The sequence below is a fragment of the Aquarana catesbeiana genome, linkage group LG05 (genome assembly GCF_042186555.1).
Source record: "Aquarana catesbeiana isolate 2022-GZ linkage group LG05, ASM4218655v1, whole genome shotgun sequence".
NCBI lineage: Eukaryota > Metazoa > Chordata > Amphibia > Anura > Ranidae > Aquarana > Aquarana catesbeiana.
In genome coordinates, this window is record NC_133328.1 from 467889001 (window position 1) to 467908224 (window position 19224).

At 39.4% G+C, this 19224-nt stretch overlaps 1 protein-coding gene across 2 annotated transcripts in view; it reads left to right on the forward strand.

The window, feature by feature from the left end:
* Positions 1-19224, forward strand: part of METTL4 (methyltransferase 4, N6-adenosine) — a 405343-nt gene that overhangs the window by 22804 nt on the left and 363315 nt on the right. The window contains exon 2 of one of the 2 annotated variants that reach the window (XM_073631431.1): positions 5347-5409. The exons of the other annotated variant lie outside the window; for it this stretch is intronic. Coding sequence (XP_073487532.1) covers positions 5347-5409 — 63 coding nt within the window. The remainder of the gene's footprint in view (positions 1-5346; positions 5410-19224) is intronic. 2 annotated transcript variants of the gene reach the window in all.

Here is a 19224-nt window from a genome sequence, read left to right on the forward strand (position 1 = left end):
TGTAATCCCATTCCCCTGAGTGTTGCAGTCGCCAAACGTCAACCTATTGTGCTATCTGCTTTCGGGAGCCAGGAGAGACAGAGGAAATTTCCTCCCCTCCAGTTTTTATTTACCTTCTCCAGCCCCCAAAATCTGATTCATTTAGGATCCCTGTTATGAAAATTTCTAAAATGTTTGGAAACGTGTGTTCTCAAGCCTTTTTTAATATTGTTAACGTGTTCAGCGATGCAAACACCCAGAGGTCCTCCCCACATACTGGAGTCTGCAATCGCACTCCAGCATGTACATGACCCCCATTGTATTACACGTAATAAGATTTTTAATATGGTATTTCCTATCGGTAGCAAAGGAAACAAAGTCCTTACGTTTTTTTCCGGACAAAAAGGAAAATAGTAGGAGGATCTACAACACTTGGGGCTAGAACATCTCTGAGAGTGGGAACTCGACTATATAAACCTTGGACGTAAGGTAGAGCTGCACGATTAATTGTCAAGAATCGTTATCGCGATTTTTTTTTTTTCCCCCTCTGCGATCTTGACAAAAGTGTTTCACGATTCTGTCTATGCAAAGAATTCTCTCTGCTCTTCTGAAGCCAACAGCTGTCAAAAGAAAGGAAGAGAAAAACTGGGCAGTCTGCCAAGATTTATAATATTCTTTAGCATTGTAACAATTTGTCAATGGAACAGACTTCGTGTGTAAATGCAGAAAGTTTAACCACTTAAACACTAAACTTTTTCTGATATTTGTTGGTTTCAAGTTAAAATCTTTTTTTTTTTTTTGCTAGAAAGTTACTTAGAACCCCCAAACATTATATATATTTTTAGTAGAGACCCTAGAGAATAAAATGGTGGTTGTTGCAATATTTCACACTGTATTTGCGCAGCGGTCTTTCAAATGCAATTTTTTTGAAAAAAATTACTTTCATGAATTAAAAAAAAACCAAACTAACCAGTAAAGTTAGCTCAATTTTTTTGTGTAATGTGAAAGATTTTACGTTGCGAGAATCATGATCTTTTCATTTAAAGCAAAAAAATTGTGATTCTCATTTTGTCCAGAATCGTCCAGCTCTAACGTAAGGGTAGCACCGTGCCTAAAACTCTATCCTTTTTTAAATTTCCCAGTGTTTAATGATTTTTTTCAAATTTTTGATGTTGTATATTGTAATCTAAAATTATTTTATATTTTAACTTATTATCTCTTTTGTTTTTACTTTTGCTAGACTCTGCCACTAACAAGGTTCGATCCAGGTTCCCAATACTGTGGATCTCAGTAACAATCTGTTCCTTCTTGTACCCTTTTTGAAGAAACTGTTCAGCCAGCACATTGGACTGCATTTTAATAGTCAGATTTAAGAGTACAGTTCCGTCGTAAGTGGACAACTGACCTCTTGGGATGTTGCACAGCCAAGATTGATGGTGACAACTATCCAAAGGGAGGTAACCATTAGTCGGTTTAAAAAAATGTGTCTTAAAGGAGCTTCCATCTCTAAAGATCTCTAAATCAAGGAATGTCATGCAGGAAGCATTGGCATTGCAAGAGAGACTAATCTTTTTATTATTACCATTAGGTTTCGACATGAACAGTTGTAGACTAACAAGATCTCCCTCCCAAACCATGATCAAATCATCAATATATCTTTGATAGCATATCAGCTGTGCAGGTCTATCACAAAAAATGGTTTCATCCTCCCATAATGCCATAAACAGGTTTGCAACAGTTGGAGCAAACCAAGCGTCCATGGCAACTTCAATGAGCTGAAGGAAAAAAATTTCAAAATAATTCTAGTGATTTCATTAGGAATGTTTTATGCAGATCAGAAAGGTCTGATTTGTCCAAAGCCCACTTGACAGATGTCAGTGCATCCTGATGTCCAACAATAGTATATAGTGAACTGACATCTGTCGTCACAAAAGACTATTGTCATTACACGGTATATTTCCATTAACATGCTTTGCGTCCTTCGTATATGCTGTGGTTTCTGACACTAAGGGTTTCAAAAAATAGTCAATATACTGACCTAAACGGGCTGACACTGCTGTTGACTATGGGCCTTGGGGAGAATTGAGCATTTTTGTGTATCTTTGGCAAGAAATATACAATCTGTCTCCTACAACCACTAGGGTCTAGGTACATGGCCTCCTTTTTATTTAAGACTCTATTAATTTTACCATATTGGATTTGTTTTTGTAGCTCACCCTTCTATTGAAACATAGGATCATTGTTTAACACTTGGTATGTATTTCAATCTGCCAGTAGCCGCTCCATTTCCCCTTTATAAAATGTTTTGCTCATAACCACTAGTCCACCGCCCTTGTCTGCAGGACGGACAACCACATCTTTGTTTTTCTCCAAAGTAGTAATTCATTTTTTAAGGTAAGAGCGATCCCTAACCCTTTTAACTCTCATTCCTTGCAGATCACTGGTAACCATATTTTTAAAAAACTGCAATATGTCTATTGTCGCTTTTGGGCGGATTGAACACTTTTTTTATTTGCCAAATTGGAATGAACCCCAGAGGGGATCCTAAGGCCAGATTGGGAGCTTCTTTCCCCAGGTTTAGAAAGGAAGTACTGTTTAATATTAAGGGTTCTAATAAACTTCTGCAAACTGATATGAATTTGAAATTTATCGGGGCAAACTTTAATCCTTTATCAAGGACCTTCAGTTCGTCCTCTGATAACACTGAACCGCTAATATTATAGATACCTGCTCCTATTGGAACTTTTTCTTTTTTTGCTCTTCTTACTCTCTTTCTCTTTTGCCGCCCTGTCTGTTTCCAGTGGGTGTTTGTCCCTAAGGTACTTGTCATTGGGGTTGGGGTTCCCTAAAAAACCTCCCCCCTGCTGTGCTTCATCATTAAATAGAGGTGTGAACCGATTATGATCTTATGATCTATTTATGATCTTTTAGTGTAAAGAGATGGTCGCAGGGTTTTTTATATGTCCATTTTGTGTTTTTATCTATTGCATAGGGTTTTTGTCAAGGTGGAGTTTTTGCAATTAGCATTTACTATCCCCTTATAGCCATTGCATAGAAGAAATTTTTTATCATACGTTTTTAATATATGTATCATTTTGTCAGCTTGTGTCCCTTGGGAATTTGAGACCGCTATGGATGATTTGAATATCCATAGAGACCAGCTGCCTATATAAACTTCCGGGTGACGTGATAGCCCCGCCTTCAGTGACGAAGTCCCGTAGGATGTAACGCGTACAGGGGGAGGATCTATCTTGCGGACATCACCCACTGCCATCTCTGGATTTTCGCTTTTTTTATTTTATTCTCTTACTGGCATACCGATCGTTATATGTTAAGCGCTATTCAGTGCTACTGGCTTATGAGACTTCTTACTTGAGAATTATCCTAATAAATTAACTTAACAGAGAGCACTTGGAACGTGTTTATTTTCTCACATACTCATCCTGGGTGATCTGGTCCCACTGCTGTGCTGGCGAATCATCTTCATCCTATTGTGGATACAAGCGTGTTTTGACCTTTTTGTTAGTTCAGGGGTCCACCTCATCTGGTAAGAGCATTTACTTATAGGTGGAGGGCCTGTCACTCAGAATTATCAGTGGATTGGAATTCATCTTCCCACGAGGTGTCCTTATCTTCCATTGTGGGACTTGTAGTTCTTCTATTTTATTTGTATATGGACTTACCTTGTTTTTATATTGCGCTGCACTAATTTTATTTTTTAATATTCATTGGAGGTGATGTGACTAGCCTGTACTGTACAGCTTGCAATTTTCTATACTTGTTTAGTGTTTGCGCTGATTGCCATTTTATCTATATTATACCCAGGGAGGACCTTTGCTTACCCTCTAGGTTTGCCGCTGGCTGAACCACCCTTTGGGCAAGTGTCAGCAGACTTTGAGCTTGTGTCAATGGCATAAGTTTGACAGTGTCTGACACTTCTGAGCTTATTCAGAATTCATTGATCGGTGCATTTGATTTGTAGTTAACTTTCTTCTAAACTGCATTTGACCTGTTTCAGGTGGGATTTGTATTCCCATAGACTTGTATGGGAATGTGAAACCTGCTTGATGCATGAACAGCCCATGGATGCAAGTCATTTGCCATGCTCTATCTGGCATTCAAGTATGCTCTACTTCGGGGGGTCAGCAACCAGTAGATCGTGGACAGGGGACTGATAGATCGCGGTCTGGGCTTGCTGACCCACCATTCCAGAGTATAGAAGTGCAATGCAGAGGGGCTACTACTACTTGTAAAGTTGGAGCTGCAGTAGGGAGAAAGAGCCGCATAAGTCGATGCTAGCACTCTGTAGTGCTGGCTCCTGTCCCATGTGGAGTGATGCCAACTACACTTCACCTCTTATCCTGGCTAGCAGTCTTCAGAGTGGTGCCAGCAGTAGGAAAAAAGATCTTCAGGTCTGTGTGAAGCAATACACTGGGCATAATAGCATAGGGCTGCTTTCACAGTAATATGTTGTGGTTTACCCACACTGGGGGTGCAGTGCAGTGTACCTGCAGGTTTCCTGCGGGCTTGCTGTGTTTAGCCATAGACTTCTATTATATCCTGCAGGTTTGGTGGACTTCCTGAATGCAGGAGTTTTAACCCCCCCCCCCCAAATTTGCGTGTGAATGAGCCCTAAGGGTGACGCTGCCGAATGCAACTAAGGGCTCATTTACAAGTGCAGCAGACACTGCTGCTCCTCTGAAAAGCGATCACCCAGTGTGTTTGACAGGTGGTGAGGAGGCAACATGTTGCCTTCTCACCAACTGATTTGAACCCATGATTGCCGTGCAATGCACATGATTGCGACACAGTAGTATGGCAATTAGACTTTTAAATCGAGTGTGAGGAGGCGACACTGTGCCTGGAGATCTTTGACTTCTCCTATGTTGTTCAAGTAGATCTCCACCTCTTTAAGGTTGCCTACCCTTGATCTACTTACTGCAATTCCCAACCTTTTTCAACAGATTATTATCGTTTTTGATAATTTTTTAAATTTCTATTTACCAAATTTTGTATTTATTTTTTTGTTAAAAAAATAAAGAAATTGTAATTCTTGTGTTTATATATTCTTTTTATACATCATTTCAGAAGTGTGCTTTTCTGGCAGGTGTTTTTTTTTTTTCTTTTTTTTTTTTTTTGCTTACAATCATTGGATTAACTTTCTTATAAATATCTCATTTGAAAGTTATTTAAATTTGTGTTCTGCAGATGGGTTACAGTACGTGCCAAAAGGTTATTACTAAGAAATTAAATACCTTGTGTGTCCTAAATTCAGCTTCAGATGCCTGTTTGTGACGTCAAGTAAAGAAATGTTATCTGGTGACAACAAAGTGCATTATGTAACAAACATTTTGTTGAATCTTACAGAAGCGTAAAAGAGCAAATGCGTTAAATCAAGGTGAACTGGATGCCCTAGAGTATCACCAAAAGGTAATCTTACTGCTATAATAATATTAGCTTAAAGTTTATCTATGCTCAAAATTTCATCTCATATTTTCATTTTCAAATACAATTCAATTATTTCTAGCCTACTTCTATTAATTTAAATGATCATGATGTTAGGAAATTGTCTCTTTTGAAGACAATTTAAAAGTAATGCAGCACTATATTCCATGTCCAAAATAAATAGTATTAAAATAGAACTAAGGGCAAAACTTTTTCATTTTGAATACAGTAAGGGGAGGGTTATAACCCCTATCGGTTTTATTTTTGCCATATGTTTCACTGGGGAGATTTCTGTGTCATAGCCAAAACAGGAAATGAGAAGAAATCCCAATAAACAAAGGGAATTCCTGATTGTCACCAGGGTTTGCAGAACTAGATTTCACCTCTACTTCTGTCCTGGGGACAACCCAAAATTTGGGGTTTTCTTTTACTTTCACTGTCGGTGATAATGGTAAACATGACAAAAATATAGGGGGAATCTACCTAACGGGCACAGACAGAAATAACAACCTGACAGGTGTTCTAATCCTTCACTATATCAAAAAAAAAAAAGTTTTGCCTCTCTGACACCACTGTATTCACTAGAGCAGTGGTCTCCAAACTGTGGCCCGGGGCATTATTCACCCCATTGTCCACAACGGTGGGGAATAGTTCCTGCCACTGGCAATGGGCCACTATTCCTCCCATTGACACCAATGATGGTGCACTATTCCATCCATTGACACAATTGATGGGACAATAATCCTCCCACTAATATCAATCATATGGCCCACAGTGCGGCCCCCCTAAAATTTGAAGGACAGTAAACTGGCCCTTTGTTTATAAAGTTTGGACACCCCTGCACTAGAGGTATGAGTGAGTTACTCTGGGACTCCTATCCACAACACTCAGAGCACTTCATACCCACTACAGATAGGAGTGCATCTCCACTGATAACTGCCATAACACCACAAACCACTGTTCAGGATGTCCACAGTTCTGTAGGCTGATTCTATAGGGAGCAGCTCCAGAGGAAAGACTCATATATGACATGGAGGATTTTAGTGGGGGGATTTTGATCAGATATTTGTGGTGTCGTGGCTGTTGTCAGTGGAGATGTGCTCCTATCTGTAGTGGGTACAGAATGCCCTCCGAATTGTGAATTGGAGTCCCAGGGTAACTCTTTCTTACCTGTAGTGGGTATAATGGTATTGGAGTGGTATTTTTGGAGAGTGCCATGCAAAAGCAAGACCTGACCTCTGTTACACTGTGGTATCTGTGAAATTGGTCAGTAATTTATCCTGATATAATATTTTCTGATGGATAAGAAGTGTTTTTTTTTATTTTGGACTTTGAATATAATGTTGCATAACATTTAAGTTGTATAGATTAAAGACTGTATACTGTGCCCTGTTTCTATGCAGGTGACTTGAACAATTGTGGGTAGCATGGACTTTTGATATTTAAAGAAGTATGGCCAAAGCTTTTTTGCTATACTCCTATGGATCACAGAAATGCAAGTCATTCTGCCCGCTTTACAGTTTTACAGTCGGGATCCACCCACATGCCTGGTCCGGCAGCTGGCTCAGCCTCTCAGCTGTGTCACTTGGAGACTGAGTCAGTGGCTCTGTCCCCTCCCCAGCCCAGCTCTCCAGTATGTAAACCCATACTTCTCCTATAAAGTGTAACTAAACGAAAAAGGATTAGCAGAGGGCGTATCTAAGTGCAGTAAAAAAACCCCCCAAACTTTCATTTATTGATAAAAACAATTGGCAACTCACATTTGATAAGAATTAAAGTGCCTGTCATTTGAATGTTATCCAGACTACAACAGCAGAGGTAATCCAGTCCAGAGACTGTGCTTCCAATGGCCAGAAAAGACGCAGGGAGCCATGTGAGTCAGTCAGACAGCTAGAGGAAAGTAATGTGATGTCAAATGCTGGTGGGCATGGAGGAGGCACGACTATATTTTTTGAGGCCACCACGCCTCTTTCTCAAGACTCTCTTGCTGGTAAAGGAGTGATCTTTATATACTGTACTCAATGGATGGGATTGCCAGGCAGAACCGTAAGGCACAGCATGCCTAATAAATGACCAAAATAAAGCTCAAATGGTAAAAGTGAAGTTAAAAGCCAATATGAGTCTGCTTGGTGGAACAGAATTCGCAAAACAATACATAAGATAAGGGCCTGAAATATATGTGTGTGTATAGAAAATACAGATAGTAAAAGTTCATACAAATTTAATATAGACATATATGGATATAAAAAAAGAGTTTAAAATGTATGTGCATGTAAGAATCACTACAAACCATAAGAACAAAACAAAAATCTATGCATCTATGGCCAGTTTAAGGTGGATTAATACAGTACTGCCTGGATGGTAAACAAAAGTACAGAGAATGCAAATGTGCTCCCTTTATGTATCTCTACCCCAGTCTCCTCCCAGGGATTAGACTGCAACACTGTAACTTTTTAGGAATTTACAAAGTGAGAAGTTGCTCCAGGAGTTGATCTGTGTCAGCGAAGAACTGCAGAGGGGCCTGGATTGACATGATTGTATCATCCTTAAACCAGCATCTCCATAAAGGAAGTAGGTACTTGCACTGGGTGAAGCCTGAGCAAAGTGTGTTCTATCCTTTAAACTCTTGCTTAACAAGACAATTCTGACATTTTTTAAATACATATTAAAATAAGCATTTTTTTGCTAGAAAAATTCTTAGAACCCCCAAACTTTATACATTTTCTGAAACCATAGGCCCCAGAGAATAAAGTGGTGGGTGTTGCAATTTTTTTTTATGTTGCACGATATTTGTGCAGCTGTTTATGAAACGCAAATGTTCAGGAGAAAGCACACTTAAAGTAAATAAATTTTAGTGCACACAAACATAGGAGATGGAAGAGCGTATGTTCCTCCATCTCCTCTGGGATGCAGACCCAACCGCTTACCGTGGTCCCGGGCTCCACGGTGGAACAGGAGACCCTGGGAATGGAAGAGGGTGACGACAGAAGGGAGGAGGGTTCCACATTGCTGTAAATATAACAGCCGCCTGGATCGCTTTTACAGGAAGGCCAATTGTTGACTCCAAAAAACTGTACTAGGATTATGGCTGCTGCTACAGGTTTGCTTCTGGTATAGCCACTTGCTGCCCATGACATTTATATATGTATGTTGGGCAGCAAGCGGTTATAAGAAAAGCAGAAGATAGAAAGTGATCTCTGTAATATGTAATAAATACTTGTATTACATAATACTTAGCATGCCTTCACATGACATGAAAAATATATATCCGTTTATTTGGCCTCATTCACATGGGTGCCGTGACCCATACAATGTTGTTTATGCAGCTGGCGCCACCTGGAGGTGTGTACAGGCAGTTCATGATTCCCACGGGCATGCAGTTGTGGATGAACATCCCTGAGCGAAGACTCACTTGCTGGTCTTTGCACAACTATCACATTAGGATGAACCTCTGTGGCCACATAGAGAAACATGGCATGCAGGTACAGAAGGCTCCAGATGCATAAACAAGGTGCTCATTCATGCTGCATGGGTCTTAGCGCACATGTGAATGCGCCCCTTTATGGGAGTGTATGTGTGTATGTGTGTGTGTGTGTGTATATATATATATATATATATATATATATATATATATATACACATACATACATATATCCCTATAGCTGTGAAAAAAAAACAAAACACAGCTATATTTTAAGAGTATTTTTTTGTTACATGCTGATAACTGTGATTTGATGACAGAACGTTATAATTATGATTTTTATTTAAAAACGATATGTGGCTGGGCAAGGCTGTGTTTAAAATGGCGGTCCGGGCCAGGTTTTCCAGGAAACAAGCACACTAATGGCACAGGTGTGTGCTGGCACGTTCTAGTCAAAACTGAAATTTCATCTTTGAGATACATAAAGGTTGCATAGGTAACCTGCTGAGTAGTTGAGTGTTACACCAAAACAAGTTTCCTTAAGGATCCATTCTCACTTGTGCAACTCAAAAGTCGCACGATTTCCAGTGCAACTTTACACTCTCTGGCACTAAAGTTGCATCAAAGTAGTGCACTTTAAGTCTCATAGATCCAAACAGGTACCATTGAAAACAATGGGCTGTGACTTGTCATGCAACTTTGTGTCCAAAGTCACATGACAAGCCGCACAAGTGTGAACGGAGCCTAAGCCCTGGTTTACACCAGTGCAGCGTTGAAATCGTGCTACTTGCACTGCCAATTTCATTGTGGCTCATTCAAAAGTCTATGCAAGTCACAATTAGATCGGTAAAAAGTAGTGTAGGAAACTTTTTCATAATCGCTACGACATGGTTTCCATTGCCGGCAATGGGGTGTGACTTGTCGTGCAATTTGGAACTGTCAAATCACATGACATTTCGCACTGGTGTGAACGAGGGGCTAAAGGTTGAATATGATTGGTGATGCAAGAAGCAGAGAGAGGTTATACAGCCTTATGTACAGAAGAATGCTGATTACACATAGGTCAGATTATTGTAAATTCCGTGAACTTTCTGACTTTAGCATTATTTCCCTGGGAGAAATATGATGTCTAAAAAGTTTGAGAATATCAGATCCATCTAAAGAATCTTGCAAAACTGGCTGGTTTTGTGATGGATATCTTTTTTAAATCGACTTCAGTTGCGATAAAAAATTGAAGATTTGGGGACTATTTTGCCTCTAGTAACCCCATGCTATGTTGCATATTTTAACATTCTGGTGTCCACATTACCCTGAAATTTCATTTTGGATGGATTTATTCTTTGAGGTGCAACCTTAGCTGCCATGTGATTTACATCCACGATTTCATTTGCTTTGGCCTTCTGAGTAAGATGTCATTTTAGCAGCTGCAATGCCATTTCAGTGTGATAAGGAGCTCAAATGACTTCTCTGCACAGAATGATTTATGCCTGCGATACCCCTGAGCCAATGCCGACATAACTATTAGTCTGTAAACTACAAAACATCCACTGAGCTACACCATTTATTTTAATGTGACTCAGACTCCACAGATCTACTTGTAAAAAGTTCTTAGACATTTCAAGAAATTAATTGCAGTTCCTAAGCTGGGGAAATAAGAGAATATTGACCTTTCCCATAGTGCAGCACATAATACGTCTGTGTGATGTGGGAGGAAAAGGGAATTTGTGTTTCTGGCACATTCACTGAATTCATGCAGAACACAGAGCTGCAAAACCTGTACAGATTCAAACACTATCATGGTTAAAACTGAAAAATTCAGTATCTGTGCTGGTGACATTCATATACATCTGTATCCAGTGTATTATTTTATGGGTGGGATACCCTTTTGCCTTCCAAATATCTGAAATAATTTGCTGGCTTGATTTAAAAAGGTAATAAAACTTTGATGAGCATTTTGGACCATGCCTTGTGTATTTCCTGCAGATTTGTCCTCCACATTTTTGCACTGCTACCCACCCTGCGTGTTCCACCTTACCCCAGAGGATTCATTATGCTAAATTTCTGACCTGCCATCTGCACATCATTTGACAAATCAAGATTCATCAGACTTGGCATTGTTTTTCCTGTCGCATTGATAAATCAGTCATGATTCCCACACAGTAGCTTGTAATTTGGTTCTGGATAGTCAGGCAAATTTATTGGTTTATGGTTTTGATTGTGTTAAGTGTGTGGGTCATAGCCTGAGGCCATAATAATGGCAGTCTCATTGTTCAAAGAAGCCAGCCGAGTTTTTTTCACATCAAGAGTTACCTATTCAAAGGGAACCTACCATAACAGATGTGTTCAGGAGAATATCTAAACTGTATAAAAGGCATACATGTTCCTGGTGGCAGGTGGCCAGTTTAGAGATGTATATTAAGCAGAAGATGACTGTGCTACGTGGAGTGAGATTTATGGCAAGACCTCATTCCCACAACGATAATCAGGAATTTGTAGACGATTGGGACAAACTTCAGACTGAGAATACTTTACAAACAATGCAGTAGCTCTTGGATTTTGAGAGAAAACATTTTGAAAAACTAAACTCACAATTGAAAGAGGAGCAGGTGAACATTCTGAAGTTTAAGTCCCATACCGACTTCAAAACTCTGGAGGAGAAGTTACAAATACTTAAAAAAACAATATAAAGAAGAAATAAAAACATAGAAAACGTATTAAAGATAAGCAGGATTATGAACAGAGGAACAAACATACTTTATACCAGAAGAAGAGGCAGTTTTCGCAACATACAAATCTAATGGAGCCATCTGATATATATAATGACTCTGACAACTTAGAGCTGGGCGAGTCACATCCCAGGGCAGCGAAGACCCATAGAATCCAGACAACAACCAAAGAGAGGACTGGGGAAAATAGATCGCGATCAGTGATCGGGAGATTGGGATCACTGGGAATATACAGGCACAAGGAGGGGAAAGAAGAGTTGGAAATTGGAGGATCAAAGAATACCTTAGAATTGGAGCTGACTAGTAGCTATAAAGATCAATTAAGAATTTTCAATCTTTCCTCCTCTGTCTTAAACCCTGACCACATTATTGTCCTAGAAAAAGGACTATTGTTTGCCCCATCGACAGATTTCCATCTCTTTGATTGGGTCAAAGATGTAAATTTGTTTGCATGAAAATTGGAGTTAAAAAAGGAATATAAAAACAAAAATAAAGGTATCAAAATTGACTTCTCAAGAGATTGTAAAGATTCTAATATTCTCAGACTTTCAATGAGAAAGCAAGATGGGAAATGTTGAAGTGAAGGGTTCTTTTACTGATCTCAGTCTTAAAGAGTGACTATACTCCACCTTTCCCACAGGGGAGTAATATCCAACTATTTGTGAAATTGGTAGAGAATGATTTAGGCTGGGTTCACACCTATGCGAATTGAATGCGAGTTTCCCCACATCCAATTCGCATGACAGTAGATTGTGACCGGCTTTCTATGCAGCCGTTCACATATCCCCATTGCAGCTGCGGAGCGGCTTGCACAGGAACACTGTGCGTCTTTGGCTCCATTTCAGGGCCGAATTCAGGCAAAAATGTGTCCCTGAAACGGAGAACAGGAACGCACCGGCCCCCTGCTGCGAGCCGCATCTGTGGGAGGTGTGAACCCAGCCTTAGGAAAGATCACAGTCTAACACTTGGTAAAATTAAGGCTTTGGAAATGTTGAAACATAATAAAGAACTTGTCGTGAAACCCACAGATAAGGGAGTAAACGTGGTACTGTTAGATAAGAGCCACTATTTAAGAATGCGTTTGTCGATTCTTGGTAATCAGAATAATTATATGATACTGACCGGAGATCTGGCCAAAGAATGCTCTCCTAAATTAAAACAGATACTTGATAATGCAATCAGTACAGAACTGATCTCAAAAGACAAATATAATTACATTCTTAGGCTCCATGCACACTAGCGTTTTTTTTTAAGCTAAAAAAATGCTGGTAATAGCTTTTTTTAGTAGCATTTTAGCAGCGTTTTAGGAGTGTTAATGTTTTTGCAGTAAAAGGAAAAAAAAAGCTCAAAAAAAGCGATATTAGTAGCGTTTAGGAGCATTTCTGCTGGAAAAACGCTCCAAGAAACAATACAAAAACTATTTTTTTTTTTTCTGCTCCTAGACGCTGAAGCTCACAAAATGCTGAAAGCCTAAAGTAGTGTGCATGGAGACATTGGATAACACTATTTAGCTTCTAGGAGCAGAAAAAAAATGTGTGCATGGAGTCTCAATCTCGAAACATTTTATGCCTTACTGAAGGTACATAAACATCAAGATCCATCAGGCTGCCCTATTTTATCAGGAATCAGAATTTAACCTGAAAGAGTGAGTAAATATGTGGACAGGATACTCCACCCACATGTTTATTCTTTATCCTCATATATAGAGGATACTCACAACCTGGTTAGGAAAATAGCTGACCTTACTATCATGTCAGATACACTATTTGCCATTCTAGATATGGAAGCTCTATATAGTAACATCAAACTCCCCTTTGGAATAGCTGCGAGTGCATACTTTCTACAAACTAGAGGAAGGGTCTTTCAGCAAAATAATTATTTTGACCTTGAACTAATATAATTTAATTTATACTCAAACATAAATACTACATGGGACCTTGTACCAGCAGATAATAGGCACAGCGTGTGCACCAACATATGCCAACCTTTTCTTAGGTTGGTGAGAAAACACGATTGTATTATTGAAATGCACCTCTAGAATCTTACTGTGGGCAAGATGCAAGATTTATTTGGATGACGTGTTCATATTATGGGATGGAAGTATCTTGGTGTTCAATCATGTTTTGCAGGTACTTAAAGTGGAAGTCCACCCTAACACTTAAATTCTCCCCTGCAATCATTAATGTGAGCCAAGTTCAGCCTTATGTCTCAAAATGAAAAAATCAGTTTTTCTACCTTTTTTTTGCAGAATCCAGTGCCATCACATGACTTTGAATCTACTTCCTTCTGAGACAAAAATCAGCCTGTGGGTGTGGTTACCCAAAGCTAGTGACATCACTTCCTGGGAGGGACACCGTTCCTGTGTAGCCAGTGGGCATATATAGGATGTGAGGAGCTAATCATAGGTTCCTGCCCAGAGTTCTCTCATTGTATATCCTTATTCATGAGAAAATGAAGAAATAAAAAGCCCCATTCGCGCAGGAGGGGAGGTGCAGGGCACATATACAGTATAGCTGTGCACAGGAGAAGGGAGCTGGATATGGGGGGGGGAGCTGTCAGTGTAGCTGGAAGTGCTCTGGGGTCCCAGCTCACAGTCTACAATGATCATAGTACAGGCAACCATACTAAGGCTCTGTTTCCACTAGTGCGACTTTTCATGCATTTACATGACAAATCACAGCCCATTGATTTCAGTGGCACCTGTTCCCATCTATTTGACTTTGGAACTTAGCGACTTTGAAAAGGTGCCTGCACTACTTTGATACGACTTTGATCCAGAGAGTGTAAAGTTGGATCAAAGCTGCACTTAGTCGCACTCTAAATCGTGCAACTTTGTAGTTGCAATAGTGGAAACGTAGACTAAGGCTCCACTAGTATGAATTGTCATACAACTTTGGACACATAAAATTGCATGACAAGTCACAGCCAATTGATTTCAATGGCCTGGGTTGTCATCTATATGACTTTGAAAATCAGCGACTTTGAAAAGGTACCTGCAATGCTTTTATGCGACTTTGATCCAGAGAGTGTAAAGTTGCATCAAAGTCGCACTCTAAATCATGCAACTTTGTGGTTGCAATAGTGGAAACGTAGACTAATGCTGGCCATACACTAGACGAAAAATCGGCTGAGTGCGTGTTCGAAAAACGAACATACGTTCGTGAGCGCCAACGATCATGCCATCAGGTAATCACCGATTTTCGAACAATAAATTGTTTCTGAACATCAATGTATCATTTTGTCATGCGTTTTTTGCATATAAAAAGGAAGTGACAAAATGTATTTGACCTCTGCTCCCTGGCTTCCTGTGGTTTACGTATATATGCCCAGAGGAGCAACGTGCGTTCGTCAGAACGAACCTTGAGCGTAGTGAGCATCTCTAATGCATCACCTACATCAGCACCACCTTCAATGTGGATGAGAGGACCATTGCCATAGTAATGCTTGGAGTGATGGCTATACAGCAAGCAGAGGAGCCCAGAAGCAAAAGGCGAAGGTTATGGAGTAAATAGTGGTTGAAGAACCATAATAACTTCTCTCATATGAGATTTGTTCAAGAGCTCAAGGAAAACAATCCCGATGATTAGCGGAACTATCTGAGGATGCCTGATGAGTCCTTTCACAGCTGCTCCTGAGTCATGTTTTACCGCTCATAACAAAAAAGGACACAGTCTTAAGACCAAGCATCACAGCGGATCCGAGACTGGTAGCAACACTTTGTTTCCTGGCAACTGGACGAAGTTTTGAAGACCAAGTTCACCACTGGAATCTGCCCAGTCGCTAGGCCGCATCATACCTGAGAACTGCCAAGCCATCATAACAATCATGCAAGACGAATACTTAAAGGTAATGACACAGTGCTTTTATTTTTAACTCTCAAACACTGTACAACAGAGCTTGCTTTGGTAATCTTTGCATTTTGAAGCTCTTAACATATGAGAAAACTCAAACTAGTTCATAACATGTGAAACTGACAAACATAAAATGTTTTAAACCAAATGTATGTTATTCACAAATCATGTCCCCAGTTGTTTTGTGGAGGATCCTGCTGTGTGAATGGTACATGCCACTGATGCATTTGTTGAGGTTGTTGAGATGATTGGGTGTGTGGTTTTGTACTCGGCTAAGTGCGTATTTGTGGTGAGCTCTCCTCTTAAGCCTTTATTAAGAAGCTGAATGAGTAATGGTTCCAGTAATTGTTTTTGGTCTTCTGACATCCGGCGTATTTTCTTGGCAGTAAATGCACCCAGGTCATCACATTCATCCCTCTTCTGATTTAACGCTGCAGATGCTTGTGGTAGAAAGTTGCCTGTAGACTCTTGCCTCGTCTTTCTCTTTTTGTTCCTACTTTCTGGTGGTGATGTGACATTTTGTGATTCATTGCCAAATAGATCCTGTATAATAAAGGAATGAAAAATTTGTAGATTATTAAGCCTAAAAACTTTTTCAACATCTATTTTTACCTTTCACAGCTATTGGCATCTGTGGAGGAATGGCAAGCAACAGCTAAGCAATTTAACGACTGTTGGAATTTCCCCAACTGTGGTGGTGCCATAGACAAGAAGCATGTTCGCATAACGCCCCCAGCAAAATCTGGCTCCTTCTATTTAATTACAAAGGCTACTTTAATATGGTCCTAATGGAAATCGTGAATGCAAAGTCTGAGTTTATCTTTGCGGACATTGGCAAAAATGGATGAAATTCAGATAGGGGAATAATTGAGAAAACCGCATTTTCTCATTGTTTAAAAAATGAACTTCTGAATCTACCATCCCAAGAGGACACTGTGGAAGGACTAAACTTCATATTTGTTGCAGCTGATGCATTTGCATTATCTGACTATGTGTTGAAACCATTTGCCCTTAAAAACCTTACACCTGATCAAAAAATCTTTTAATTACAGGTTATCTCGTGTTAGACGAGTTGTAGAAAATGCATTTGGTGTTATGGCCAACCGCTTTCATATCTTCCATACAGCAATAAATGTAACCCCCCCCCCAAAAAAAAATTGTTGCTGTGTGTTGCTTAATTTAAGGCGTACTACCTCCACCTACATGCCACAATCCATGTTTGACCAGGAAGATACTCTGTCTGGTCTGGTGAGTAGCGTAATGATACTAAAGGGCTTTTAAACCTAGGCTGCGCCCCACCACATCTCTCTAGTCAACTAGCTCGTCAGAATAGCCTGGATTATATGCAATATTTTCTGGGTCGTGGAGCAGTAGATTGGCAAAACAACTGCTAAATGGTATATGTAAATTTGATTGTCTGCATGTAGTGATTATTTCAGTACTAACCACAGGTGTCATGTTATTTTTGCCTTAAGAAATCAAATGTACAAAGGTACTGTTAACTTTTGGCTTTAAATTTTGATGTGTGGTGTAATTTTGTATGGCTTATTATCTTTTATTTAGATTTTCTTATCTGTACATATAAAAGTGTATAATAAAAACCTATCTGATTACTTTCCTGGCTGCCATTTCCTCTGATGTTCCATCTTCTTCATCTCCTGAAATATTTTCACTGATACAGTCTAAACTTGACACAGAGGGTCGTGCTTCCGCCTGGTCAGTCAGAAAATGGAGACTCTCAAAATACCACAGGCGTGGCATGAATACTTGATCTGCACCTGCACCATAACTTTTGGAAACATTAATTTTATTCAATTCTTTTTTGAATATAGTACGCAGATTTGCTATTTTGGTCACATAGGATATATCTGCTTTGGCATACACAACAGTGCATAGTTCTGCTAATTTAGTATACGCTTCATTACGCTTAAGGCGGTCAGAATAGTCTTTGGAGCGTACTTTCCATAGACATGGAAGGTCTCGGTACATTTCAATGAATTGGGGCAGGAAATGTGGTGAGGAAAATTTTGTCCACCATTGCTCCTGAAATAAGAAACAACGCATCATTGTACAGTTGCCAAACTACACCAAACAGTACCCTAGAACTATTGTACTGGTGTGTGTATGTATGTATGTATGTATGTATATATGTATATATATATATTTTGACTATCCATGTATGTATATTTTCAGTGCAAAGCATGGATATCCGTGATGTTCAGCGGGGTATTCTCTTACATCAAAAGGGAAAAATTAAAGCCTCTTACCAGACAGGATGGATCCCAAATTATAGGGATCAAACACGCTTGTTATCAAAGTACCCACCTGCAATATTCCACTCTGTCGGCTCCAATATGAGAACTTCCTCCCACTGTAATGATCACTCCACCAGAGATTTTAGGGAATAATATTCAAAAAAATTTCAACTCAGTGGGATAGCTTAATGCTCTCCAGCATATGTGAAATTTAACAAAGGAGAAACTTCATGGTGCAGTAGAAACGAATGTTTAATTCTCAGCTATCATTGCACTTCACAAAATCAAACGAAGAAAATTCATATAGACACAGCCTAATTTGAATTAGTATTGATTTTATGAGTATATCATTTTTTATATAAATATGGTATGTGTGTGTGTGTATATATATATATATATATATATATATATATATATATATATATATATATATGTATATGTATGTATGTATGTATGTATGTATGTATATATATATATATATATATATATATGTGTGTATGTGTGTGTGTATATATATATATATATATATATATATATATATATATATATAATATTTGTGTGTGTGTATATATATATATATAATATAACACATTGTTTTCATTTTTTATCATTATCACCAATGTATTTTCACTACTTTTTGGGTAAGCACAGGTTTTTAAAACTTATAAAGGTAAATTAACCCCTACTGTTCTGAGCCCCTGCATTCAGGAGTTTTGGTGTGCTTTCAGAAAGTGCACCAAACATGCAGGATATAATAGATATTTAATAGGGTTAAATATCCTTAAATAAAATTGAATAAATACAATCAAATAAAAAACTAAATAAATCAATGGTGAATAAATCAAGTGCTCAATGTGTAATCAAACATGTGAAAAGATCAAACATGATCAGGAGTCAGACCATATTATAATGATCAGTGAAGTCCATTTTCTTAGAAAAAAAGTTCAGTAAAAGTGCATCAGATCCATGAAGGTAGGAATACAAGTCCACAATTCACCAACAACAACCCATATGAGTGGAAGGAGGAGAGGAAGATGTAAGGATGTATCCCATAGAAGCAGTGATCCGAAGAACATTAAGGAATGGACCCTTACCCGAAGTGGTGGACCTCCCTGTTAGCGAGGTCTTGTGCGCGTGCAGATATAGCCCTCTGCGGGGACAGTTGCATGGTGGCGTCCGACTTGGCTGGTGAGTGGAGCGTTTCCAAACGAGACTAGTCCAATCCGTCTGCCTGAAGGGGGACACCCACTGTAGTAGGAGTCGGGTCTAGGTGATGTGCTGGAGTTCAGTGCATCTATCTTAATATCTGGAAGCCTGAGCACATGTGCTGAGTTGGCCATCAGGCGTGGAACCATCAGAACTCAGTGAGCTGCAGCAGCATAAGACATCCGTTGGAGATGGTCCACTTCAGTGCCTAATATCCAACATTGATCAGACTTGCCCAAACGGGCCGGATCTCCCCGGATCACAACGCTTCCCCGGACTGTGCGCTCCGCTCCACCCAATACTGATCCCCGCTCAGCGAAGATAACGGTCTTTCCATCCGA